At 39.9% G+C, this 27,476-nt stretch overlaps 1 protein-coding gene across 3 annotated transcripts in view; it reads left to right on the forward strand.

Moving 5' to 3' along the window:
* Positions 1–27,476, forward strand: part of CREB5 (cAMP responsive element binding protein 5) — a 1,617,326-nt gene that overhangs the window by 1,307,228 nt on the left and 282,622 nt on the right. For all 3 annotated transcript variants that reach the window (XM_069648241.1, XM_069648242.1, XM_069648243.1), the window contains one exon: positions 27,076–27,186. In XM_069648241.1, the coding sequence (XP_069504342.1) occupies positions 27,076–27,186 (111 nt within the window). The remainder of the gene's footprint in view (positions 1–27,075; positions 27,187–27,476) is intronic.

A 27,476-nucleotide genomic window follows, 5' to 3' on the forward strand; every position in this document is an offset into this window, starting at 1 on the left:
TTGGTAACATTTTCATGAAGCTGTGGCCACAATCTATCTATGCCAGTCATGAAAGTGATTTAAAGTGAGCATCACTGGCATTGATAGATTGTGGCTGCAGCTGCATAAAAATGATGTATGGGTGGTAAATTACTTTTATGATGCTTTTGCCACAGTCAATGCCAATAACGGTTGCTGAAAATCATTTTCACAAAGTTGTGGCCAGAACCTATCTATACCAGTAACGGTCACTGTAAACGTGCATAAAACTGTGGTCACAAGCTATCTTTTCCAGTAATGATCAATGTAAATCACTTGCACAAAGCTATGGTCATCAGCATTGGTACTCCCATACACATACACACAATGCATGCATTGAATTCATGTACACACATATCAAAGAAGGTAGCAGGCGCTCCTCTCCAGAAAGAACATGGCATGATAACCTGTTCTGAGATGAGAGTTTGCAGCACACGCTTTTTGCTCACTGTACCTTTCACAGATGGGAAATAACCATTTGCATATCAGTCTTTGTCCCGCCCACATGGGCAGTCCAGCACCGAAATGCTATGGCAATTCCTCTCTGAACAAGAGTACCAAAAGGAACCCCATACACGTGTTTCAGCCTTGTTGGGACTCATCAGTGAGGTGGAGCTGTGCCACTCTGAGCACAGTGAGCAGGGAGCCCACGTCTGGTTGCCCCCAGGTAACTCAGGGTGACCAACCCCAAGTTCCTTGCAAATATTTCAAAAAAGGTAGCAGGCACTCCTCTCCAGAAAGAACATGTAAGGATTTAGTTTAAACAGATTCTGGTTAATTTGGTTAATTGTGTGAAGACAGTTTTTGAAGTGACAGAAGAAGAATAATAGTTTAAGTTCTGTACTTAACATGCATGCATGTATGTATTAAATAATAATGACAATAGGGCTGTGACTTGTGGAGTTCCAGAGACTTAAGAAGAGGGGGTATGCATAGTGCAGCAGCCTTTGCTCCCCAAAAGTGTGCCATACAGCGGAGCTCTCATTATGAAATCTCCTATTTGTGTTCACCTGTTGGACAGATTGGCATGATCAGCAGTGATAAAAGATACCAAGATGAAACTACAACCCAGGAGTCCAGGCTACATATCAGGCATTATGCGAACGTTAAAAACATGGCTATTTGAAATACCACATGTTCATGAATTACTATCTAACTATAAGTTGGGGTCGCAAAGAAGTTTTGCCTCTCAGGGAACATAGAAATGACTACATGGAGTGCACAGTAATTTGAATGTACCCTATATGGTAATTGTCCCAGGTGATCCCAACTCATAATTTTTTGGTATTTTGAAAATAGGAGGTATTGAAATAATCACAGGTTGTTACCCTAACAATCATTCTCAGAGTGAGGCCCTTTAGCTGTCAATTATTGAGAGAAGCTCTGTGTCACTTAATGGTACTCGATTTGTCGACCTCGAAAGGACAGAAAGCGGAGGGTCTATCTGGAATTTGAACTTTTGACCTGCAGGCTTTCTTCTGTGTCTGATGGAGCTTGGATAGCTTAACTAGATAGATTGCTAGAGAGGTGGATGGATAGGCAGATAGATAGATAGATAGATAGATAGATAGATAGATAGATAGATAGATAGATAGATAGATAGATAGATAGATAGATAGATAGATAGATAGATTGCTAGAGAGAGAGAGAGAGAGAGAGAGAGATGGATAGGCAGGTAGGTAGGTAGATAGATTGCCAGAGAGATAGATGGATAGGCAGCTAGGTTGCTAGATAGATTGCTAGAGAGAGCGAGATGGATAGGCAGATAGGTAGGTAGATAGATTGCTAGTGAGATAGATGGATAGGCAGCTAGGTAGCTAGATAGATAGATTGCTAGAGAGATATATAGATAGATAGATAGGTAGGTAGATAGATATATTGGTAATGCAGGATGTTATTCAATAACAACATGAGCTACTGTACTCCTATTTTCAAAGTATTATCACTGTTGCATGTATGTGTCACATGAGATGTATTTCTATTTTACCCGACCATTAATTTCTCTGTAACACAAAAGCCAGAAGAAGAGCTTGTGGTTTAGATCACAAGAACGATACCAGGGTAGGTGTCCTTCTTTGGTTACCGCTGACTGCGCAGCTCGCCCCTGTGGGGTTCATAGTTCTGGAAACCCTAGAGTGAAATATGGCTTCGAATTGCATTGCCCATCCAGCTTGATCTGCAGAATATCGATCGAAGCGCTGGGGGTTGTGCTAAGTAGTGCGTCCACATGAATGCCTTTTGTAACAGCACACCCTCGCACACGGCATTTAGAAATGAATAGTTGTTACGGATTAAACATGCTGACTTCTTTGTGTAGTGAATGGACACACTCTGTCAAACAGCAGCCATGATGGCCGTGGAGCGCTGACATATCTGCACAGAGGGCGTCTGCTTAAAAGATCCTCCATAAGGAATGTGTGCGTGTGTGTATGGGTGGGGGCTGGGGTGGTGCTTAAAGAAACTGCTCATCATTTCATGGATGTGGTTGTCTTTATCTCTTGCTTTCACGTTGCCTCTTAAACGATACCATGCATTGTAAACAGCCAGGCGTCTATACAACTGTATACCAGTTGCATAAGCGCAGCACCGCGCTCCACTTCTACATGCAAGCTGAAGTCACTGGCTGGAACTCCAGCAGCTCTGGCTCCGGCCTTCATCCTTCCGGTGTTGATGAATTGAGTGCCCGTACATGTGCTAAGACCTGCATTTATTATTGCACTGCTTCAAAGCAGCAAGAATACAGCATGGAGCATTATATAAACAGAGGATATGAAAGTGACTGGTTAAATAATGAGGAATTTTGAAAAAGGATTCATAGTGGAAGAAATATCACCCTTTAATTGGCACTGTATAATTTAAAAAAAATGTTGAAATTAGTTGATTAATTATAGATTTATAGATGTTATGTTGACTTATACCGCGCACTGCTGCCACCCAAGTGCAGTCTCGAGGCGCTCAAGCGGCTCTGTAAGAAAGAAGACGGGATTGGTTAGTGAGGGTAGAGGAATAGGATAGGTTCAGAACAAGGAGAAACTGGCACCTGTGTGTGTTGGTTTGCAGGTGTGTTGATTGCGAGCAATGGCTTGTTGTATCCATAAGGGTGAGGCACAATGCCTGGGTTGTTTTGTTGTGTGTGAATGTTTTTTATGTTGGGTGTGTGTCTGTGTGTTTTATGTGTGAACTGGTTGTTATTTAACATTGCGGTGTGGTGTGATGTGAGCACTTGTGTATTGTGTCCAGAGGAGTAAGGTCCGCTGGGATTGTTGTATGCAAGTGTTGGTTATGTTGGATGTGTGTTTGTTTCTAGTTTGCCTAGCCCATGGGCATGTATAGTACACGTGAAGTGGGTAGGAGGGGAGCAGGAGCGGGTGGGTTAGTACATTGGGTACTCTCAAGGTTCGTTTAGCTGGCTAGCCTTCATGATTCTATCTAAATGTGACACATAGCTAATCGTAACCATTCTCTAATTGTGACGCATGGCTAATCTTCACAATTCCATCTAAACGTGGTGCATGGCTAATCAAAGGGTGAGGGCATTGTGAGCTGTATTGGTGATCAAGTAGTGAACACACAAAATACCTGCTGGAGAGGCCAGGTAGGAGGCACGGGTGAAGAAATGGCCATGAGAGATGATGTATCCTGGCTGCAATTGATAAACCTTCTAAATATATATCAACAAGGGCACTCCACCTCGTAGCTTCTTTCCAACCTCAACTTCCAGGCTTTAGCTGACAGCAAGGGTGCAATTGACACCAATATGTTTGGGGAATGTTGTGAAATATTTATTCTGTATTGAGTTATTACGCCACTTAAATATATGCAGTAATATTTGGTTAAGGAGGACAGAGTGTCTATAAAATCAATTAGAATAGATATTTCAAAAAGAAGACCCAACTAAGCAGAAGTGATCTCAGTAAGTGGGAGCTTGAAGTGCTGCATATATTGCTAAGATTTTTTTAAAAAGAGCTCTATGAAGCTCATCAGTGCGATGGTCAACCACATGCTAGGGCCAAGGCATTACACACAACTACATATTCCTGTTCAAAAGGAAGGTTCACTGGTTCTGTCTGATCTGTGGCACAAGGTCCGATGCACAGCTACACAATTATTAAACAAAATTAAATGGCTTCCTCGTGAGCTGGGGGACTCAAAGTGCATTTCATGTGTAAAGTGAAATAGCACATTTAAAAAAAATATTAGTGGAATTCTAGAACTTTCAGCTCCAGGGATGGAAGCCTGAAAGCTGTGCTCCTGTGCCTAAGGCTAACTCCCATCACCCTTGAAGATGACTACACCTGGCACCCCTGAGGCAACTCAACCAGCCAAGACAAAACAAAGGGAGTAGAACAAAGAGATATTGACAATGAAAACAGAGATGATAGATTACTGGAGCTGCTGACCAATGTGACATTAGACATCGTTGAAATCAAGACTTTTCAATATAGAGGAGAAATGTACAGAGCTGACAATGAGGGTTGATACTGCTGAATCACATATAAATACACTGGATGTCAACACCTGAAGGCTGACTGACCAAGTGAGAGAATAGGTGACACAGAATGTGAAACTCACTTTAAAGAGCTCTGAAAAGAAAACATCTCTAGAAGAAAGAACCTTCAGATAGCTAGATTTCCAGAAAATTCAGAGAAAGGTAATACAATAGATTTCCTGCAGAAAAGCCTGATTAAGATATTTAACCTACACCCGAAATTACCATTAGAGATCAAAAGAGCTAACCAGTCTCCAGCCCTTGGCCAAAGCCCAAGCCATTTTGTAGTAAAATTCCTGAAATTCCCAACAAAGGAACTAATATTAAAGAAAGCATGGGAACTGAAAGACCTGGCTCAGGGAGGTCCTAAAATAATGATTTTTATTGACTTGAATAGAGATGTTTTGGAAAAAAGACATGCCTTTGACAAAGCAAAAAATAAAAGCGAGGGACAAACATCTGAAATATCATATGGTTCATCCGGCTATATTTAGAGTAATTTTGGAAGGCCAATTGCACTCTTTTAGAGATTGCAAATGTGTAGAAGCGTTTTTATCTGATGTGGCCTCAGATCCAATGGAGGGTACTTCAAGTATGGAGGATAACATTAACACAACAAAGAAAAAGAGATAACAATAACAGGAGTAGATGAAATGAGTTTGAAATACGAAGAGAGCAACACTAGTACAGTTCAAACAGATGTTGTTAAAAAAGGACCCTTATAGTGTATTACCTCATTCCTTTAAATTTGTGTTAGTTCTTGTAGTTTTAAAATAATTTTTATTAGTTCTTGTGGTTTTAAAATGACAGCTGCAAGGTTACTGTTTTTTAAAATTCAGTTTGGAACTTAAATCCATCTTGGGAATGTTTAAATTTGACAAGGATGTTTCCATGAAGACAAAGAAAAGAACCCAATAACATAACGGATAGACAACGCCATGTTACGCACATAGGGACACGTCGGATACAATGAACTCAATTTGTGGCTGTGGCACTGAAAAATAAAACAACCACAGGTGTAACTATGGAGGAAAGGATGTTCAAGGAATGGGTTTAAAAGCTCTCCGGATCGAAAATGTATAATGCTGACAGGGGTTATGGTAAGTGATGAGACTATTGAAAGGAAAGAGTGTTACGAAGAGTGACAGCATGCCGGCTCACTGACTAATGGAAGACAAGAAATTGGTGGTGCTTCTGTTGGCAGAGTAGTGACTCCGTGTCTGGCCTCTGGCTGTATGTTAGCACTGGGTAGGTGACAGTATCATGCAGTGCAGTGTCATGCTGGTAGTGGCGGCTTAGCGGCGAGGTGCAGTCGGGAGGCTGGGCTTAAGGTTGTTGTATCCATCCATATGCTGTATTCATACGGGTTAATACGCATGAACAAAAGTTGTTCATTTTAATTGATGTACATTTATGAATTTATCAATAGTCCGATCACTGAATGTATAAGCAAAAAAGAAAGGGTAACAAGCAATTAAATTATAGTAAGAAAGAACAAACATATACATGCATATTCTTGAGCATATATATAATTATGTTGACATGAGAAAAGAGCACACAGCCACAATACCTAATATACCAACACATTATGATATAGGGCAGAATATTATTTAATGATAGAAGTAAATGGGTGACTAAAATGGTGAAAAGAGATATATATGAGGGGTATGTACACTGATCTGCAATTGTAATAACACTGATCACATGTACACAGATTTAAATACAGTCTGAAATCAGAAAACAACAAAAAGCAACAACTACAATTATGTACAATGTCTAACAGTATACTGAGATGTTCATATTAATTTGATTAGGATGTGAACGGAATAGTAATATAAGCACTTTATGGTTGAATTTTGTATTGTTACAAGTGTTTGCCTGTTAGCCAGATTTGATGGTATGTATACCTCATAAGGATATTACACTAATGGGGAAAAGGAATACAAAGAAGAGAGTGGGGAGAAGAGAGAAGTGGGGGAAAAAGAAATAAAAACTGTAATAATAGGTAGATAGATCCATATATATAAACATTGTATTTGACCAATTCCAGCACAGATTTGTTATAGTTAGTTTTATGGGGGGAAATACATTGACAACAAGTATTATTTAATTAGGCATAGGTCCTACTGCTGTGTATGGTACGGGATAAGATGTTTTATGTATATATATTTACTCACAGAATGTGTGATGATGATCAAACACTATTACTATGTTTTTATTTAAATGAGCTATTGTACATTAGTCGTGTGTGTTGTGGTGTGTTTTATGTTTTTTATCTATCACTCTTTTGAATGTTTAGAAGTGATTACTCCATACCATACTTTAGACTGGCCTATCAAGCTACAATTTACATCGTAAATAGGTAGGTGATTACAATTAGGATATGAAACTGTTAACTTCCATTACGTGGAATGTAAATGGGTAGAAATGTATACACAAAAGAAAGAAGGTGCAAGCAAGAATTTGGAGAAGAAAATCTGATATTGTGTTTATTCAAGAGATACACCTTCTAGAACAATCTGAAAACATTCTAGTTAACTTCAGGTACACTCGTGCACTATTTAGCTCATATATATCGAAATCAAGGGGAGTGAGCACATTGTTTAGAAGAGGTCTGCTATACAGATATTGAAGGTGGTGGGAGATGATGAGGGTCGAATTATTTTGACTGATGTTGCGTGCGATGGAAACAAGATGACTATTGGAACTGTTTATGCTCCATGTTCATCGAGTATCCCCTTCTTTGATGCACTGAGCAATCTCTTAAGTGGAATGCATGGTGACAATATTATATCAGGCAGAGATTTTAATTGTGTACTAGACAGTAAATTGGACAGGCCTGCAGAATGTAGATTCTCGAGCAGAGGTATAAGTGCAGAACTCAATAACATTCTTCAAAAGTATAGCCTAATTGATATCTGGAGGATAATGCATCCAAAGGAGAGAGAAAAACATTTTACTCACCAGTGCACACGTCTTATTCAAGATTAGATTATTTACTGATCAGTGATAGGATGATTAGTGAGGTTGTATGCAGAGACAAAAAGGAGAGAGCCATTTCTGACCATGCAATGGTGGAACTTCAAATTATCCTGGAAGGATTAAACGAGAAATAAAGGTTACATGCAGGAATACTCAAAGACCGGACAGTAACCACAGGTATGGATGACTTTACTACTGAATATTTCAATGAAAACATAGGGATGACTGACACATTGATAGTTTGGGATTGCTATAAAGTAGTAGTGGGGGAGAACTAATTAGTAGATCTGCACATGCTTAGAAAAAATGTTTAGAAGAATTAGAATAATTAGAAGATAGACTCAAAACATTACGATTATTTGCTGCATTGCATTCTGAAAAAGATAGAGTTGTGTTGAAAAAAGTGAAAGATACTCTACAGAGCCAGATGGATATAATGGATGAGAAAAGGATTTGCTGTAGTAAACAGACGTTCTGGGAAGCCAGGGACAATAGTGGTACATTATTAGCTAACAAACTTAAGGGGATAGTGGACAATGCTAGTATTAGATGTATAGAGGATCAGGATGGGAAAACTTTATTGAAAAATTCAGAAATCTATGAATGTTTTCGAGATTTTTTAATTCAAAACTATATACAGAAGATACACTTCTAGATATTACAGATTTAGAAGTTTTTTAAAGAAAACACTGTCACATGACTGCAGGAGCAAGATGGATGAAAAAATTTAAAATCGATGAGGTGCTAAATGTAATTAAACTATTTAACACTGGGAAATCCCTGGTACATGATGGCTTGACAGCGGAATTTTATAAGTCTTTTGCAACCCAATTAGCGACGTTGTTATGTGATTTGTTCAACCATTTTACATCAGCAGGGTAATTGTGTAAGACAATGAGAGAATCCTTAATCATTCTGAGCCCCAAACCAGACAAGGATCATAAATAATGTGATAATTACTGAGTGATATCCCTGTTTAATGTGGATTTGAAGATCGTTACTAAGATATGAGCTAAAGAATTGAATGGCCATATAAGAGACTTGCTAGAGGAGTCACAAGTAGGGTTTACATTGGGAACTGTTTAAATTGGGATATATCAGCAAATGCACAAGCAAATGGGTTAGTATCAGATTTGTTTTCATTGTCACAGGGTCCTAGGCAAGGATGTCTGTTATCACAATATTTATTTAATTTAGCTCTAGAAGCAGTAGCAGCCTATATCAGGAAGAATGTTAGAATACATGGAATTGACATGGGAGGTGAAGAGTTGAAAATACTGGCATATTCAGATGATATGATGGTATTACTCTCAAACCCGGAGGAATGTGGTCCAGTTTTGAAATCAATGTTTGAAGAAGTAGGGAAACTGTCAGGACATGAGGTCAATTGGAGTAAAACAGAAATGTTCCCACTTTCGGCTACATTTGAGCATACTAGCATCATGGAATTCTATGTGGTCACCGACTGGAGTGGAATATTTTGGAGTACACATCATTAAGGATCTAAAGAAAATTGTTCAATTTAATATAGATAAAATAATTGAGAAACTCTTACATGATATTAGAAAAGGTATAGATTAAGTTTATCTGTATGGGCATAAGTTAATGCAATAAAAATGGTCCTATTACTAAAGGTACTGTATATAACACAATCACTTTCTCTGCCAGTTTCCAAAAAGGTTCTATGGAAAATTCATATAGTTTTCCAGAATTGTTTTTGGGGAACTGGCAAATGTCCGAAAATCCCAATATTCATGGTACTGCGTAGTTTCAATGAAGGGGGATTTGGATACCCAGAACTTGTAAAATATCATAGAGGATTCCTCCTAGAGAAGGCAACACATTATTTTAATGATGAGGGTACAGCAAGCCACTTTGGCTAAAACTGGAAAAGACTATTTGTAAGCCCTATGCGCTAGACAATTTGTACACAATGGAGTAATTGTTGGTCGGGAAGTATAAAGTTACAAACGATAGCTGCTACTAAAATGGCCTTAATGACCTGATTTAAGGAGAATTATCAACTAATATGGTTACATCATGATGCTTCACTTTGGCATAATCCAGAACTTCAAATACAAAATAGAAGTCTATATTGGTTAAATTGGATTAAACAAGATATTTTAAAAGTGAGAGATGTTATAAGAGAAGGCATGGTATTAGAGTTTGAAGAATTATGACTACATTTTGGTCTAAGAAATGAGTTGGACCGTTATACAGAGCTCCAAATACTGCTGACCCTGAAAATCAGTATGCTTGATAAAGCATTAGAATCTAGACCAGGAATTTGTAATATATTTAATAGATAGGAGCACAGTGTGTCTACCTACATAAATGTAATACCTTTAGAATCTGTTCATTTAGATTCATGGAGACAATTGAGAGAAACAAGCCAGAAGATATATATTTGGAGATATTAGAAGAGGTTTGGGAAGACTTGCTCAAAGTGGATCAAAGAGCAAAGATGGATACAGGAATGAGATAAATAAGATAAAAGATTGCGGGACGCCTTTTCTGGACTCCGATCAGAATGCATAATTTATTGGAAGATCATCTGTTTGGGGGTCTGGACAAGATAGAGGTGCATTATTACATCAACTATGGAGTCGTCCGTGTGTGCGTTTTTTTTGGAGGGAAGTTTTGGACAGAATAGATATGTTTTTGAATATTGATTTCCCTAAATCGGTTGCGCATGTAATTTTATTATTATGTGGTGGGAGATGTTCAATTGCAAAGGAATTTGATTAATGGATTGATAAAGCTTTGATGATTGCAGTCACGTTAATTCTGAGGGAAAAACCTACTACAGAACATTGGAAAGTGGAAATGCAGATGTTGTCTAAGTATGAGAAAGTACTGATGGTAAATAAGGATTGTGAAGATCGATATGGAGTTATATGAGTGATTTGTTTTCTGAGGTTCTTTGGTGTTGTGTTGTATGTGTAATTGTCTGTACTGTAAGTTGAATTTCAGTGAATGTAGTGTACACGTTGTTACTATGCTAGTATTTATTATTTATTTTACTTGGTAGGTTATATTACGCAATGTTATTTGACAATGTATATTTCAACATTCTAAGAACTTTGGAGTTTGTATATTATTATTGATGTTCATATGTATTGGATGATTGTAAACAAAATGTATAAATACATTTTTTAAACAATTAAAAAGTATCACTGGATTAATTGCAGATAAAATAAATGATTTCTGATATTTTCCTTTTTGGGGGGGCTTAGCTTTAGAGAGACCCAGTGGAGCCCAGAACTCTTGATATGGCTAGTGGTAGATGTCAAATGTGTATGAACACACATCCACCCGAGCAATATGACATTATTTCCTCCTTTTGTAGGTTTTTGACATTGTGGTTTGTCTTTCTAGGGGGTTTTCTGTTGTAATACAGAGAAGCAGGTTGCATATTTTCAAACATGTTGTTTGTGTGGCATATATTTCAAGTAGGTTGTTTTTGGAACAGTTTAGTATGTTTATATGCAGTGTATTGGATTGAAGGGTATTGTACCATGGCATGGTGAAGGGTGCATAGGTCTGTAATGCATGTTTCTGATAATATGATTCCACTTTGCATGTCAACAGTATAACTACATTTTTTTTTCATAAGTTGATATCTCAACTTTGGCTGATGTATTTGGTTTAACTATGCACAATTGTTGCAGTAACGTATACCTATGTGCCAGAAATGTCACAAATTGATGCAGGCAATTTGTAGAATTGTGTTAAAAAGTAGTTTTTCCTCTGGAAGATCCCAAAATGAGAAATTGAAAAAAGTAATTTTTTCAATGTTTTGTAACATTTGAATACGAGCATGGATTCTCACCAAATTGTACAAGTTGATTGCATTGTGCGTGCTCAATAACGTGCCAAATTTGGTGAAGATCCATGGTGCCTGTTTCTGATACTATGATTCCACTTTGCATATCAACAGTATATCTACATTTTGCTTTTTTCATAAGTTGATATCTCACCTTTGGCTGACGTGATTTTTTTAACTATGCACAACTGTTGCAGTAGTATACACCTATGTGACAAAATCTCACACATTGATGTAGAACATTTCTGGAAATTGTGTTAAAAAGTAATTTTTACGCTGGAAGATGACAACATAAGAAATTGAAAAAAGGGTTTTTTCAATGTCTTGTAACATAACAATGTGCCAAATTTGGTGAAGATCCATGGTGAACCTATAGCATTCCAGCAGTGGCAATTGCAAATTCACCAGATGTTACCATTGATCAAAACACAGTTCAATAACATAGCTGTAATTAAGATATATTTAAACCAGCCGTAGTTGGAGACAAAGACACACCTTCAATATAATGTCTGAATTTTGTAGTAAAAACACAGGAAATGGAGAACAAATTGATTGTAAGCTGATGGGGCAGGATACCACTTCCTGCAGTCATGACCAACCTAATTAAAATATCAGTCACAGAGGGCTCAGTTAACCAGAGAGAAACTTTGATCTACAACAGACAGGAAGATGGGTGGGACTTGAGTATATGTTGTCACCCCCTTGTCTGTCCTGTTGCGGAGCACTCTGGTCCTGACCTCATGCATAACAGAAGATTGTTGGTGGGGACCCAGGAGTGGTTCATTAAGGTAGTCATAGCCTACACCAATAACTGAGACCCATTTGGCTTTAAAAGTGGGCTGAACCCCTCACTTAGCAGATCTGAAGATTTTGCAAGGAGTAAGAAGAAGGACTCATTTGTCCCTGAGCTGAAGGTACAGTCTACCTTGCATCTTCCGCCAATGAGGAAGGCTTGGAGTTCCAAGAGGGAAGCAAGATCCCTCCCCTAAACATTTCCCAGGGAACAGAGGGAAATACCAAACTCAGAGGACCCGTCCAGCAGAACCGGTCCCCAGTCAGCACACAGCGTGCCCTGCTAGGTTCTGAAAGCAAGCTTCCTAGGTGGGAAGTGCCGGAGAGTCTCTGGACAAAGGACAAGGCTGTTGCCTGCTAACACCCTCCTGAGCTTTGGGCCATCCGCCTTCAAAGGACACAAACCCTGCAAAGAAGCTCGGAAGATTGCCACACAAGCATCATCCACCGTCCATCTTTTTAAAGACAATTTTGAGACAGTTGAGTCCTCGAACCACATCTGGCTGCACCGCTGACTGTCACTCCGCAGTCCCCAGACCCGTCCGAGACGCCTCGACCAGCATTCCAGATCTGCCAACCAGCACAGAGACAACGATTCTTGACCCCGAGCCGCCACACCAGACTTTCTGCAGATGTCCGTCCAGCCTCGCATGCCGAATTGCCCACCGACTGGTACCCGCAACTGTCTCTCACCACTAACTCTGCCTCAAGGGCTGCAAAGTGCTCTGGATCCGCCTCGACGCAATCGAGAAGCAAGAACCTCATCAGCACCAGGTACATTGTGATTCTGCCCCCCTGGTCTTTCCCTGAAGGCCCCTAAAGACAGTTACGACCCTTTGGTGCTGGAACCAAATAATCTTGAACTGTAAAACCGATTACTTTACCAACTACTCTCCTGTCAGTATCCAGAGAGCAGCCCTTTCCTTCGGGAAACTGTCTGTCCTCTGTGTTCCTTTACAGTGTGGGTTGTAATTGTAGTGTGCTAGAACTGTCTGTTGTAGTAATAATAATGTAGATATTTTTATACAGCCTTGACTGGACAGTCCCCTTTTATCATTGGGTAATAATTGTACTTTCGCTGTGTTTATGTTTATTTATTTGGTAATGCGCTCCTAGCCCGAGGGCATTTGGGCGCAGCAATACAAGATGACTCGAAGCTTAGTTACACAGCCTGACATAGGCTATTACAGAAAAGAAAAAAAAAAAAAAAACGGTGGTTGGTTACAGTAGGTGTTGCAACTAACCAATGATTGATGGCCTGCCGTTCCAGTCCACGTTACCAAAAATTGGACAAGGAGGTATTCCAATCTGTTCTGAGCCCTTCTGGTGTACGCGTGGGGTTGATTGTTGGTTTAGAAACCGATATTCATCCCTGGACCACTTGTGCCCCAGAATTTCATTTGTCACAAGCATGCCATGAGGTCAGTGGGAACAGCAGTGAATGAATGCGATGTTCAGACCCTTTGGCATTACGGACTCCTTCATGCAAACAGTCCCCCTGTACGTGCATGTCGACCCCACATTGACAGACGGGCTCAATGGGGCTGTGTGGTAGGAAGACCATCGGAGTGATGAGTGAACACTTTTTGAATGCATCTCATGCCGGCTCAAAGTTGGAAATAGACAGATGTTCCTGTCGTATGGGCATGGGAATGCCTGGCAAGATAGAGGTAGGGCTTGGCATTATTCCGTGAAGGCATATGGTAGGCTTGTAAAAAGTCTAAAAGGCATATGGCTAACAAATGCTCTTTTTATAGAGATGGCACGAAACTTGCAAAAATCAAGTAATAAATTTACCGGACAACATATGAATCATTTTAGTAACATGTTTATCAAACAGGTTATCATTTTGGCTTTTTCCCATCCTGAACGAAAACTTACTATTACCTGCATTCATTGTAATGTGATCATTAAAAAAAACTTCCTAGGGTTTTACAGGTTTACTATTAAGACAGAAAGAAACACAGTGAAAGATAATGCATTATCACTAATCCTAAAGCTTTATGAACCCACCCATTTCCTATCAAGCAATGACATACCACTCAACAGTAAACACTCACTGCTGTGTTCCCGACCCTCGAAGCTTAATCACACGTTTAAATGCTTACATTTAAAAAGAAAAGGAAACAGAGAAGAGCGCTTCTGTGCTCTGAAGTTGGCCTCTCAACGCTGGGAACAGATGATCACTGCAGGTGCAGTGTTCATTGGCTGCTCATGTATGAGCTTTTGTGTTCCTCCGGATCCTAGGTTCTGAGATCATTTTTGACAGACTACATACAGATTCCGGGAAAGCCAACCCAATTCCTGCATTGTGCAGACCACAAAACAGCACACAGGACTATCTGACATTGCAAAAGGAATGCATCCGTGAACACACACACTCCAGGGACAGGAAATGAATAATTTGCATGAGGGATGCCCTAAAGCAAATTGGGGTAAGACGAAAGTACACACAGAGACACACACACACGCACACTGCAGATATGCATGAGCAATTAGATATTAAAGCACAGCCACCATAATGGATTAAGGTCTATGTTCAAACTCTGCCTGTTAAATTCTGGACACCAAAAATACTACATTCATTAGGCCGATTTGGTGCGGCCTTCAACAGGTGGGAGATGGCATTTTCGGGGGCTTTTATCCCCCTGAATAACTCACCCCGGCCCTCACCAAGTTGGACTAGTGGGAACTAACAAGGGTAGCTGCTTATATGCAAAAGACTGTCAAATCCTACTTTCTCCCTCCTTAAACACATCCTACCATCTCTGACCCTAACATCAAACCTCAAAGGCAGCATTGTGTATCCCTACCAAAGTACACTAGATGCGTTGAAGCTTAACAGTGCCCTTGACAACTTCACTCATCATGGCTATGCGTTCACATCAAAGGGATGCCGCTCATAGCTACGTATATTCACCTGGGGGTACCTCCACCCCCACACACTTTCTCGCCACCACCCGCACGGGTGGGGTACTGCGGCCTCGAGTTGCAAGACATTTCTGGCTCTGACATCCTTGCGCCCTAATGCTGGTATGATCTTGACAGCCTGTGTACATTGGGAAGCAGGCCTTTAATCCCAGTGCCTGGACCCCAAAGAACAGATGGAATGCCACGTTGTTTCAGCCAGCATATGAACCAATGTTGACGTTTGCTGTGGCTTGCCACTCTACGGGATGGGCAAGAGGCTGGATGGTTATTATCCAGGCTTTGTGATAAGGTACCTCATTTTTCCTGGGCTGGATTCCTCTCAGGAGAATGGGTAGCGGTGGCGCCTCTGTTTAGGTAGTCCTGCATCCTAATTTTGTATGTCTGAATGGTGAGATTGTGAATTCTCATGCTGGTTTGCTGTGAAATCATAACAGCGTTGTGGATGATAAGATATTTCCTATTTTCTTTACCAGAAGTGTGTTCATTACTTGCCGTGGTATCACATTACTTCTGGTGCCATTAGCAGTTATGAAATGGTAAAGACAAACATGGTTTCCCCGTACTGCTGGCTTTAAGTGCTATTCACTTGCCAGCCTCGCTAATGTGCAATGCCAACTGTGGCAGAAGTACCACCGCGGTGGTGAGGTACATGCAAAGTAGTGCTAAATATTTTATCACAAGCGGTAATTACATGTTGGGACTCTGGTCTGTAAGCCTTGCATTAGTGATCCATAAAACAACTATTTTATTTTCAAGATATGTGCTAGCAGGTTTTTATTCTGAAACTGTCCCTATCAGGGTGCCCAATCTAAACCATCATTAACAATTCCACAAATGTGCTCGCAATTTCAATCAAATCCAATAAATCTTAATCAACTTCCTCCTCGTCATAGTAAATGTTTCCTTCATTTTAAAGTCCCCTCGCTGCTTTAAGCCCAAACTTGGTGGAGGGACCTCAGCAGCACATAGCAATCCATACAGAAGCCAGTGTCAACATATTTGGTCAATCTATAAAATAACCTGATTTTCCACCGGTCATGCCTGACTGAACTTTCTCAAACTTCATTCGAAGTTTGGGAAGAGTGATGTGGGTGAATTTGCCCTCCAGGGTTGTAAAATGCACATGCAGATGTTTGTGATTAGTCTTGTCGGCAGAGACAGCAGGTTGCCTGGGACTTCCAAAGTGAGGTGGAACATTGAATTAGGATTTAGTTGAGGGAGAGGTGCAGAACTGTAATGGGAAAGACTGGTCATTTGTGAAAATCCCCGGGTTTGTTGGAGGCAGGCAAAGGATTGCCAGTCAGTGACTGTAAGTGAGTAGGCCATGCTTTTGTGACGACTGCTAGGAAGGGGAGAATCCCTGTGCCCACCTTCAATAACATGGCCATTTGCCATTTGTTGGCAGGAGAACATACCAGAGCGGTTTAGAATCAGGAGGTTACCGACAGTGGCTTTTACTGAGTGTGAAAAACAAGTTCCACCATTTTGTGACTACTCGGGAGGAGGCAATCTCAGGAACTATCTTGCATGACATGCATGCATCTGACATTTGTGTTGGTGACTAGCAGAGGAAAATCCCAGAGTTTTGTGTCACTGGTGAGGGGGAGAAAATCCCAGAGAAAATTCTCTGCTTGGATGCACAGTTGCATTCACTGGTTGTAACTGTGTTTACCATCTTTATATGGCAGCTAGGGCAGGAGAAGATTAGGTGGGATAACATTTACGGTTGGAGGCAGAATATTACATTTAGTGGCTGGCACTCGGTGTGCAACAATCAATGTATGTTATACGGTCTGGGGTGTCGAGACTTGGGGCAAGTTTGTCCATGAATCGGGATTGCTGGTGAATCACACAAGAACTTGCAAGCTCGCTGAATTCCACATAAGCAATTTGGTTTAACTTCCAAGAGTTGGAAACTTCCCCAGGTTTACAAGCTAGGCACCTGCACCTAACCAGACAACAGTGATGTCCAACAAGATTGGTTTTAGTGTCTTGGGTTGCTGTTCGTAACCTTACTCAAAGAAGGTATTCCTGGCATTTCAGGCTGGTCAGAGTGATGTGCAAATGGATATTCGCCTGTAGTGTAGCAAAGGAAGCTTACGCATGTGTGTGATCCTGCGGGGTGGGCTTCAGGCCATTGAACAGTCTGGTTGTGCTTTCACTCTTTCTCTGTAAAGAGGCTTATACATTGTTATCTCTGCTCTTACAATTGATTTGCTCTACTGTCTCCCCATTTGTAAATCTTAAATATCACTGTTTTTAATGAATCACTGTTCTTTTTTAAGTTTTATATGCTTTTTAGGTACAAATGTGTGTGGTCAAAGTGTTTTCATTAAATTTGAATTTGAACAATTTCACTGAAGTAACACACCATTCTCTGTTTGATATTTGGTGACTGTGTCTTGTGCATACATTTCTTAATTATTTGCAAGTAATGTCAATGACGCATGTGTGGATGGTGATACCATTCTAGTTTTAAACCAGAGCAATCCTTTGTGTTCTTTACCAGACATCATAGCTAAGAAGCCCCATGCATTGTCTCCCCTCAAGAGTCTCTGTCCTCTACTGGGAGTCAAGCTAATAAGATATTCACTGGACTCCTTGGAATGGATACTAATAGCTTTATCTGTGGACAGGTGTACATGAAGTGGGAAATATTACATTATCAAATGTTATATGTATTTGGTAAGAGAGGACTGAATCCTCAACATTTCATTTGTAGGTAATCTCTTTTACTTTTGTACTTTTGGACAATGGCGACGAGGAGGAGCCCTTCTCATCCTCTTCTTATTGATTGTCTGGTACGACCTGTGATGCTCATGTATTGTTGAATATCTGGCTGTTTGAAGACAAGAATGATTCTTTCTGGCACTGACATGTCCACTGCGTTCCCCGCTCAAAGCTCTGTTCCCTTTCATGGAGTCTCATGCTGTTTTCTCTAAGACTCTCATGTTGAAATATTTACTCCCTGTATTAATTCGTGAATAAGTATGTATGGATTGGCCAATGTTCTTTACTTACAAAATGTGACATGATCGACTTTCTAAATGCTCCAAGAAATTAAAATAAGTGGGGCTCCGACCGCTGGATGATTCAGCTTTCTTGACAAGCTTCTGACATACACATGTATTACTTTGTGGGTATTGCTGATTCCTCTAACGCAACTTTGCCACAACATCAGGTGTGTAACTTGCAGACTGTCAAGGGCAGATAGGGCGGAACAGCTAGGTATGTACCTTTTGAGTGAGAGGGTTCTCCAGAAGGTATCCCTGATTTTCTTTGTATTTCTTGGCAAAATTAAGGAAGAATTACATTGTAGGTGCTTTGACCTACTACATGATCTTTTAATCATAAAGGTTAATATATTAACGTCTTCAACAGTAACGTTTGTCAAACACTGGGACTGTTCTTTTATACCAGTTGAGTGGGAAGGTTAGGGTACACTGGGTGTGAATGTTGAATCCTGCGGGGAGGTGGTGCAACCCCTCCGGGCACGCGGTGCTGCAGGGGGGTCCTTTGTCCCCATAGATATTAAGAGCAGCCAGACATTCTTCAAACATGCAAGACTATGGATTTGCCATCCATGACATTAATTGGTGCAATCAACATATTGTGAAGATCTGCATCGAAGCATCTGCCACTGCATCTACAGCAAGATGCAATTGCCGCAGGGCCTCTGATTTGAGAGATTCACTGCATAGGCCACATAACTAGTTATATTTTCCGGTAGGAATTGGATCTAGGCATATTGTACATTCATTCAAACAGACCCTCCTGCTGCAAGGGGCCTCCAAACCGAGTTTGGTGAAATTCTAAATTTCAGAGATGTTTTTTGTTGTACTTTTTGCCATGAACCTGTTTCCTATGTTTCTAACAATCTTGTATCTAATTGTGTTTTACCTACATCAACCCAGGCTGTTCCCACTCTTTTTAATAATACATTCATTTAATAAATGCACCATATTTTTAATGATAAGAAATCTGTATTTGCAACGCTATTACATTACAGTTCAGTTGTATTCAGTTTTCACTGATCTTCCCACGTGTTGTACAAAAAAAACGCGTGTATCATGTTCATCAGACAGTGAGGCTTCGACTGAGGGCTAAGGTACACCTGACTTTGTATTTGAGTTTTTAGAGAACAAGGCACCAACATCCCTGTGAGCCCCCAGCATTCTTAGAGGTGAGAGGGCAAATCTCAAACTTGGCATAACATTTGTATTTCGTTTTCATTTCACATTTTCTACACGTGGTCAGGGTTGAGCCTTCATTTTGCCACATTTACAAACTTATTGACCATTCTTTAATATTTAATTTTCTAGATTTTAGATAAGCAAGATATTTTCGATAGTATATATTTCTTTCAATTATTTATTGTGTTTTAATGCAGCAGAGATAGATGCATTGGCTCCCCCAAACATGGGGTGTCTGCATGTTACTCTTAATTTCTTACCCCTCTTATAAATTGTACTGAAAGGAAATTCCATGTACAAATGCAACTATCATTATCCTGTTATAAAACTGGAAAAGTATGTTCAATACAAAACATGTTGCAAATATCTCTAGCTATGTAAGTATCTCTTCGTTGGAGAGTTGTGTCGTCACACATTTTGACCAAACGCCTCTTCCTTGGTCGATCCATGTTCAGATGCACTAAGTATACAAATATCCAACAAAAGACAATCACACTTTTAATTAGACAACAAAATAAATCAGTGTCACAGGAATATAGGTGTCGCTATCCGTTAGCAACTGTGCTTTTGAAACCAACCTGCCGTTATCCCCCATAGAAATGGTGTGCAGTCATTATGTCGAAAAAATAATGTTGAATTACAAAAATGTCTAAAACATAATGTTGAAAAAAATGTCGAATTTTTAATTTTTATATTTATATGTTTTTTTTGGGTTCCGGGGTAAAAAAAAGGGGTAAAACAAACAATAAAATTACAAAAAAGGGGGTTTGGGGGCAACCCCCCCATTTCGAACAAAAAGCAACCAAAAAAAGAAATTCTACATTTTTTTCGACTTTATTTTTTAGACATTTTGACTTTCAACATTATGACATTCGACTTTATGACTATAACCCCATAGAAATGTCTGGTTTGTAATTTGATATTTTAGTGACTCTGAAAGTTAACTGTCATAGTGGAACTGCAGTTAATTATGTGACCAGTGTACCATGTGCAAGACTGTGCACACTTTGTACCAAAAAAGACATAATCTTAAATTCAGTGTCCCTGTTTAAAACCTGCCATTGTTTCTATTTTCCATTGGCTTAAAGTATACATAATTGAGCAAACACTGATTTCAGTTTATCTGACGTAGCCAAGTGTAAGCATTTGCATTTTTTTACTTTGGTTGTGTAAGTATCTGGTCCGGTGAAAAGAATGGTGGTGTTCTGATGATCAGAATGCTAACAAATACAACAGTTACATTCATAATTTGTTGTACATAATTGTTTTGTATGCAATATGCTGAATAGTCCAACTTTACAGTTTAATACTTATGTTTCACTTCAGGGCATGTGTCTGCTGTGCAAATCACTCAAACCTTAGATAACTTGTATCCTACTACAAAATCCAGTTGGATCTTCTAAATGACCTACACACAGGCATAACAAATTATTTTAAATTATTTGCATTACATTGTCCTCATTCATATACATTGTATATGTCTTTAAAACCTAACAAGAGTTTAATATTTAGTGGATCAGTTAGTACTGCCCCATTGGCTCCATTGTCATGCATGTCTTCTTCAAGTCCAGGCTTGTGTACTGAATTTTAGCTATGTCAACATTTATTCAGATCCCTTAGAGACCAGAATAAGAATATGAGATATCATTTTGGCAACTTGAAGAACTCTTCAGACCATTTAGTAGCATTATTTAGTGCCCATCAAGCTCCTCAATCTGGATTATACTTCTAGTCAGTCATGCATATTCAGAGGTATTTATGATGCCCTTCTGTTAATTCAACCTCGATTTGGTCTGGTAGGTTTGTATCTAGCAGGCCCATAACACAAATGGCTGTTTTTGAGGGCTGATATGTTTAATATCTTTATTCATCTGTTCTGCTTGGGTCAGTGGGCCCATGGTCTGGAATAGGCAAGGTATTGCATACAGACAATCATGGTTCATGCCGAGTGGACCCTCTACACAAGCATTGGAGGGAATTAATCATTTTGAGGGATACCATAGTTCTTGGATTGTAGGTGATCTTGAACGTTGTTCTCCTTTCACTCAAAATATGGATGACCGAAAATACAGTAACCTCTCACATATGTTGGTGCCTCGTCAATGCGATCATAGAAAGAGGTTGCAAATGAAGTATAGATAATACATATGATACTATCAAGGCGATACTTAGCTTATTCCATTAGAATTTGCCATCCGTTATAGAGTGCTTGACTTTTTTCTCTCCAGAAGCTCAACTTGAACTGAAAATAAAATAGACTCCCGATTTGACTTCAGTACACGCCCCTGGTACTACAGAGATTATGGTGCACACATGACTAAATCTCCTGTATGAGGTACATTATAATGGTAGCCTGGTCATGTTTTAGCGCACCAGACCAGAGACTAAGCAATATCAAAATAAATGAACAGGTCAGGTTTACTTCAGTGATTTCTGTAAGCAGTGTTACATGCATGTCAACTACAGAGACTGCGCCAGGATCGTTCTATCCTACTTGATCATGGGTTTCACTCTAGCTTTCTCTTCTTCAACACAATCATTGAGATTCAAACTGGTGTACCGGTTTTCCTGGCTAAATATTTTAAACCTGTTTACTTGGTCTTGGCAGAGGAGGTACTTTGAAGGATCATATTTGTCAAGATAAAACAATTACTATTTTGAGTAACTTTTCCTAATTCCTTTGTGCCCGAAAGTTCAAGTTACGGGTTAACACCTCATTTAAGGTCTCATGGGAATTTGAATACAAAGTGAAAAGGTTGCACACGATGGGGTAGAGAGTAACTCTACCAATAGTTGAACTGCCACAGTAACATGCTTATGATACTCCTCTAGGCCGGCTCATGCCTTCATCCGTGCAAGGTTGTACATTGAGTACCAAAAAAGTGGGCAATAATTATGGTATTTAGTAAGGCAAGTTATGAAGTGCTCTGAAACTGGACTTTCTGGTATGAAGTACTATATTAAACCCAAAATGTGTTTGTCATAATTGGAACAGAGACACAGTTTAGGGAATATTGTTTGTCATACGTTTTAATAGGTTGCTTGTTTAAACCCTGTTTAAACAACATAAAAGAAAATCCCCTTGAAACTATGGAAAAACTAGGAAAACCGGTGGTTCTGGGATCACTGTTAATATATGTTGCTGGACCTTCTCACGTCAACGCTTGTAAAAGCTGAATGCAAATCCAAACTGCTGGACAAATAGTTTTTGCATCTACCTGTCACTACTGTGTGCTAGTGCAAAATAGAAAATGGGTGCTGGGAGAAATGGGTTACCAAGTGTGAGTAACACACCCCAGCTTGCAAGAAGATAGTATTACTGATGTCATATGATAGTCCACCCAGCCAGACAGCAGGATAACACGTGTCATTCACAAAATACCAGAACTGTGTGAATGAAGGCTACATCATAATTTGAGGGGAATTTCTTACCTGAAAAGTCTTTTGGTAAAATGTGATGTTTCCCATCTAAGGGAGCTTCTCACTTTCCCACGACAAAGAGAGCACTTTTCAACTTGGAAATGATCACAGTTACTTGGGCTCTTGCCAAGAATTACTTCAGTGTTTAAAGGACAGCATCCAGAATGGAGGATGGGATGCATATCATTACACTTAAGATGCATCATTTACGATAAAATGCTGACTGAATACTCACTGAAAATCCAAATCCCATCCCCTCCTTCTGACCAACACTCTTGCATACAATATCCTTCCTCAATATGTAGCGGTTTGTCCACTACTTTAGATATGTCATGCTGTCTTTTGGTATCCCCCTTGTAATATCACCTACTATTAGCCTCTTTGAGATTGGTAGCTTGTTAAATCTTCTACATGCAGAGGCCTACCCTCCAGATTAGCCCTGTTACATGTAGTTCATGAGCCTTCTGTATATTTCCATCACCTAAAGAGATCTTCGCTTGCCATTGCTGTTTCCTTCAAAATTATTCAGACACATTAAATGCTGTCCTTATGTCCACGGGCCATGGTATAGATGCTATGACCCGGTGTCAACTTGGTGCTGTGAGATGTTTAGAAGCCAAACTTGTGCATCGCACCTCTCCCCTTGAATGAGCATATCATTTGAAATGAAAACTCGTGTTTCCAAGGAGAGCCGTGTAACCTTGATTCGGTAACGACTTGGTGCTGTGAAATGTGTAGAAGCCAAACTTGTGCACCACACCTCTCCCCATGAATGAGCATATCATTTGGAATGAAAACTCTGTCTCCAAGGAGTGCCTTGTAGCCTGGTGGATGACCCATGTGCTGTCTTTTTGTCTGAACACGGCTTTGGGATATTGACTGAATCCTCATGACGTCAATCACAGCCTCTGAGAATGTGAGTAAATGCTTGTCTTTTACACTGACTCTTTTGTGAAAACCTTAGACTCTGGATTGTCATCTCTCCTTCATGGGATGAGACCAAGCCAAATTACTGTGAAAGTATCTACAACTTAATCAGTACCAAAACATCTGGAGTCACCATCTTTAAAAAGAGACGGCAGTTTTGCCTCTGTTCTAAGATTGAGCTTTAATATTTTTTGATTATCCTTGCTTTAAATTTTCTGTGTAATATTTTTCTGTGACTAAATGTTTATACATATTTGTTATCCTAATTGGCTAACTCATTCTTTAAATATTAGGAATGTGCTTCTGCTTTGCTACCAGATCATAAACCCCTTGTTTCGCGTTATGAGCTATGTATTCTGGAGCATCGAGGGCATCGCAAATAACCATCTTTGGACCATTCTCCATCTCTGTGTAACTTGAAGACCAACACCTGATCTCGCAGTACAGTTTAGATAGGTCTAGCTTGGCTATTGGTTCTGAAACCTCTTTAAATGCTGGGTATTTCTTTTTACACGTTTCTTTGCTAATTGACAGTTTTACATAGCTTACAAACATGGCCAGTTAACATTGTTTGTGGGCCAAATGGTTGCCCGCTGCCAATCTTCAGCACATGTTTCCATTGCCACCCACTGCGATAAGGTATAACTTTGGAATCGTGTACAGGTGTTGTCCATCCTGAGCGCTGAATGAAGCCTACCTGTGATGTTAAAGTGTAAGGCGGGTTTGGAGGAATGTAAACATGTAACTATTGAAATTGGGGTAATTAGAGGAAAGGGTGGGGGCTTCATTCATTCTTGAACAGATGATGGAAGAGTTTGTATGTATATCACTTGTATAGCGCCGGTAGCCCACAGGCATCAGGGCGCTTTTGACAAACAACACAGACTATGCTAAAGTGATACATCCCTGTTCATTATCTGTTCTTAATCCCCCGATTGCCACTGGAAAGCGAAACACCAATCACCTAAACAGGTGAGTCTTCAGATTTTTTCTGGAGATCAAATGGTTGTCTTCCGATCTAAGCTCAAGCGGGAGACTGTTCCACTGCTGCGCTGCCATTATTGCAAATGATCTGCCCTAACCTGTCTTTAGCCTATATTTTGGTACTATGAGTAAGCCTTTACCTGCCGAGCGTAACTGTCTCTGTGGGATGTGAGCTTCCAATTGGTTCTTAAGATAGATGGGGACATCTCCGAACAGGCACTTGTCTACAAGTGCCATGGCCTTAAACTTCGTCCTCTCTTCCACTCTGAGCAAACGCAGAGATCTTGTTGCCATTGTTACATGATCTATAATCCTTACTTACTTCACAATACTCACTGTGTCATTTCCTATGACTTGGCATCTAGCCAGATCTTTTGTTCTTGCACCTATTAACAGGGCATTGCCGTAATCTAACCTCTACAGTACAATTGCCCTTGCAATTGTTGCTGTGTTGGTTTCATTTAAGTAAGGTCTGATAGCCCTCAAGAGGCGTAGGTGATATGCTGTATTTCTGTGCAGATAATTCACCTGCGCTCCTGAGTTAACTGAAGTGTTGACCCTCATACCCAACATTTTAACTTGGTTTGGAGACTAGTATTTTTGCTTCATTTATAAGGAAAGTCTTATACTCTTTTCCTAACTTGGCTATTGTTCGACTTGACCCAAATAACATAAGTTCAGTTTTTGTATCATTAAGACACATCCAATTTTGCTGCATCCATTCTTCGATTTTACTATACACTTTTGCTATGTTGTTGCTGTCTTTGGAATATGTTCCCTCAATTTCAATGATAAGCTGCATGTCATCTGCATAGTTGTTGAAAAACACGCCAACCTCATCCAGTATATCACACAAGCTTCTCATATATATGTTAAATAGCATTAGCGAGAGACTAGCTCCCTGAGGGACTCCAAATAGAATTGCAATGGCCTCCGAGAACTTATCCCCCCAGTGAACTCTTGCTTGGCACTCCAGTAAGAAAGATACTAGAAAATCTAATGCTACCCCGGAACAACCCACTGTGCCTTTCAGTGCATTTACTAGTAGTTGATGGTCTACCAGGTCAAACGCTGCGCTAAGATCCAGTAACATTAGTATCCCTGCTTTTCCTCTATCGACCAATTCCAACATATGACATTGAAGGTCTATCATTGCAGTTTCAGTGCTATGAAAAGCCCTAAAACCAGATTGTTGTTGGTGTAGAGATGTCTGTTTTTCTATGTGTTTTTGTAATTGCATGGTAGCAATTTTATCCAGAGTTTTAAGTATGAAATCTGAATTCGTGATAGGGCGAGGATTGCGAGGGTCCGTAGGATCCAATCCTGCCTTTTACACTAGGGGCGTGATAGTAACCTTTTTTTTATCTCTTTTGGTACTATTGCCTCTTTAAAGGAAGCATTAACTATTCCCAACAGAACAGGTCAAACAATTCTTTCTTTTGTAGTATGATGTTTGATGGTAACACGTTTTCTGCACATGCAGTAGGTTTCATGTGACTTAAAACAGCAAGCAGTTCTTCTTCAGAGATAGTAGTGAAATTGAAGGTGTCTATCCCACCCTGTTTATCACTGTCCTTCATCGTCATTGCCTGGCTTGATAGTTTTCTGGCATTAATTATATCTTGTCTAGCTTTTGTTATTTTAGCTGCGAAAGCATTTTGCACTATATCACAGTCGCCCTTGATCGGTAAAAATGGCGGTGTGAGAGTTTTAGGTTTCTCAACACTTTTTAAAATTTCGAAAATCTTACTCGTAACATTGGATGCTGCTTCGATTTCTTTATTAAAAAAATGTGCTTTAGCTACCCTTATGTTATCTCTGTACTGTTTATTCCAATTATCTTAGTTTTCCTTTGATTGATTGTGATGCCACTTTCTTTGAATCCTTAATGATAGGTTCAGGTTGTTCTATGCCAGTGGTATTAAACCTTTTCGTACCAAGCATCCCCCCGATGATTAAAAATATTGTTTCTGTGCCCCCCTACCTAGGGGTTGGCCCCCAAAGTGGGCCCAAAGGATGGCCAGCAGATTCGTCCCAGGCTCTTTAAAATATCAGATGTTCTAATGTTTATGTTTTCTATTAAAAACAGTCACCTTAATCCTTTCTTATATTAAAACAGTCATATTAATTCCTTTTCTTTGAGTCTGCCCCGCCCCATGAACCCAGCCTCCCACTTTGAAGACCACTGTTCTATGCCATGAATGCCCTCCCTATGTGATTCTTTACCTGAGCATAGGGAGGCCGATTTGAGCAGACTGTCAGGAACCCAGCCTGCTGCTGGGTATGTATGTCGCATTGTGCTAATTTATGGACATACGTTCATCATTTAACACACCCCAGAAGGCCTTCTGCAAGCTGCATTTCACGATTTGCTCTTTTGGGAAAAAGTGAATGTGAATGTTTTAAAGTCCATGGATAGGTGGTTGTGTTTCTTTAGATTGAGGCCTGCTTGCTCGCCTTCTTTTGTATTTTGCTTTGTTATTTGACATTTGTTTTTAATTTCCATGCACTAGATGGAGAGGCAGATGTCGATGAACTCCAACATCATGGGAATGCAAGGGCCCAACATGAACAATGCCTGTGTTTCCCCGCAAGGTCCACAGATGCATTCGGAAGCCAAAATGGTAAATGTATTCATACATGTTTTACTAGCTCCTTTGTTTTGAAAAAAACCCTGCACTCATCTCTGAGACTTAAGATGTAGTAACTGCTTTAGGTTCCCTCAAAATAATTGGATCAGTGGCATATGCAACTCAGAGAATAAAGTCCAGCATTGATGTTTGTGTTTGATAGGACAACCCTAACTTCTGTGTTTTTTGTGTCAGAATGTGTACTACTACTGTTGGGGTGCTCAGGAAAGGTCCCAATGATGAAGAGGGTCTCATGCTGCGGGTGCCATATTCATGACTGGGGG

The sequence above is a fragment of the Ambystoma mexicanum genome, chromosome 2q (assembly GCF_040938575.1).
Source record: "Ambystoma mexicanum isolate Mex_15411 chromosome 2q, UKY_AmexF1_1, whole genome shotgun sequence".
In the NCBI taxonomy this organism is placed as follows: domain Eukaryota; kingdom Metazoa; phylum Chordata; class Amphibia; order Caudata; family Ambystomatidae; genus Ambystoma; species Ambystoma mexicanum.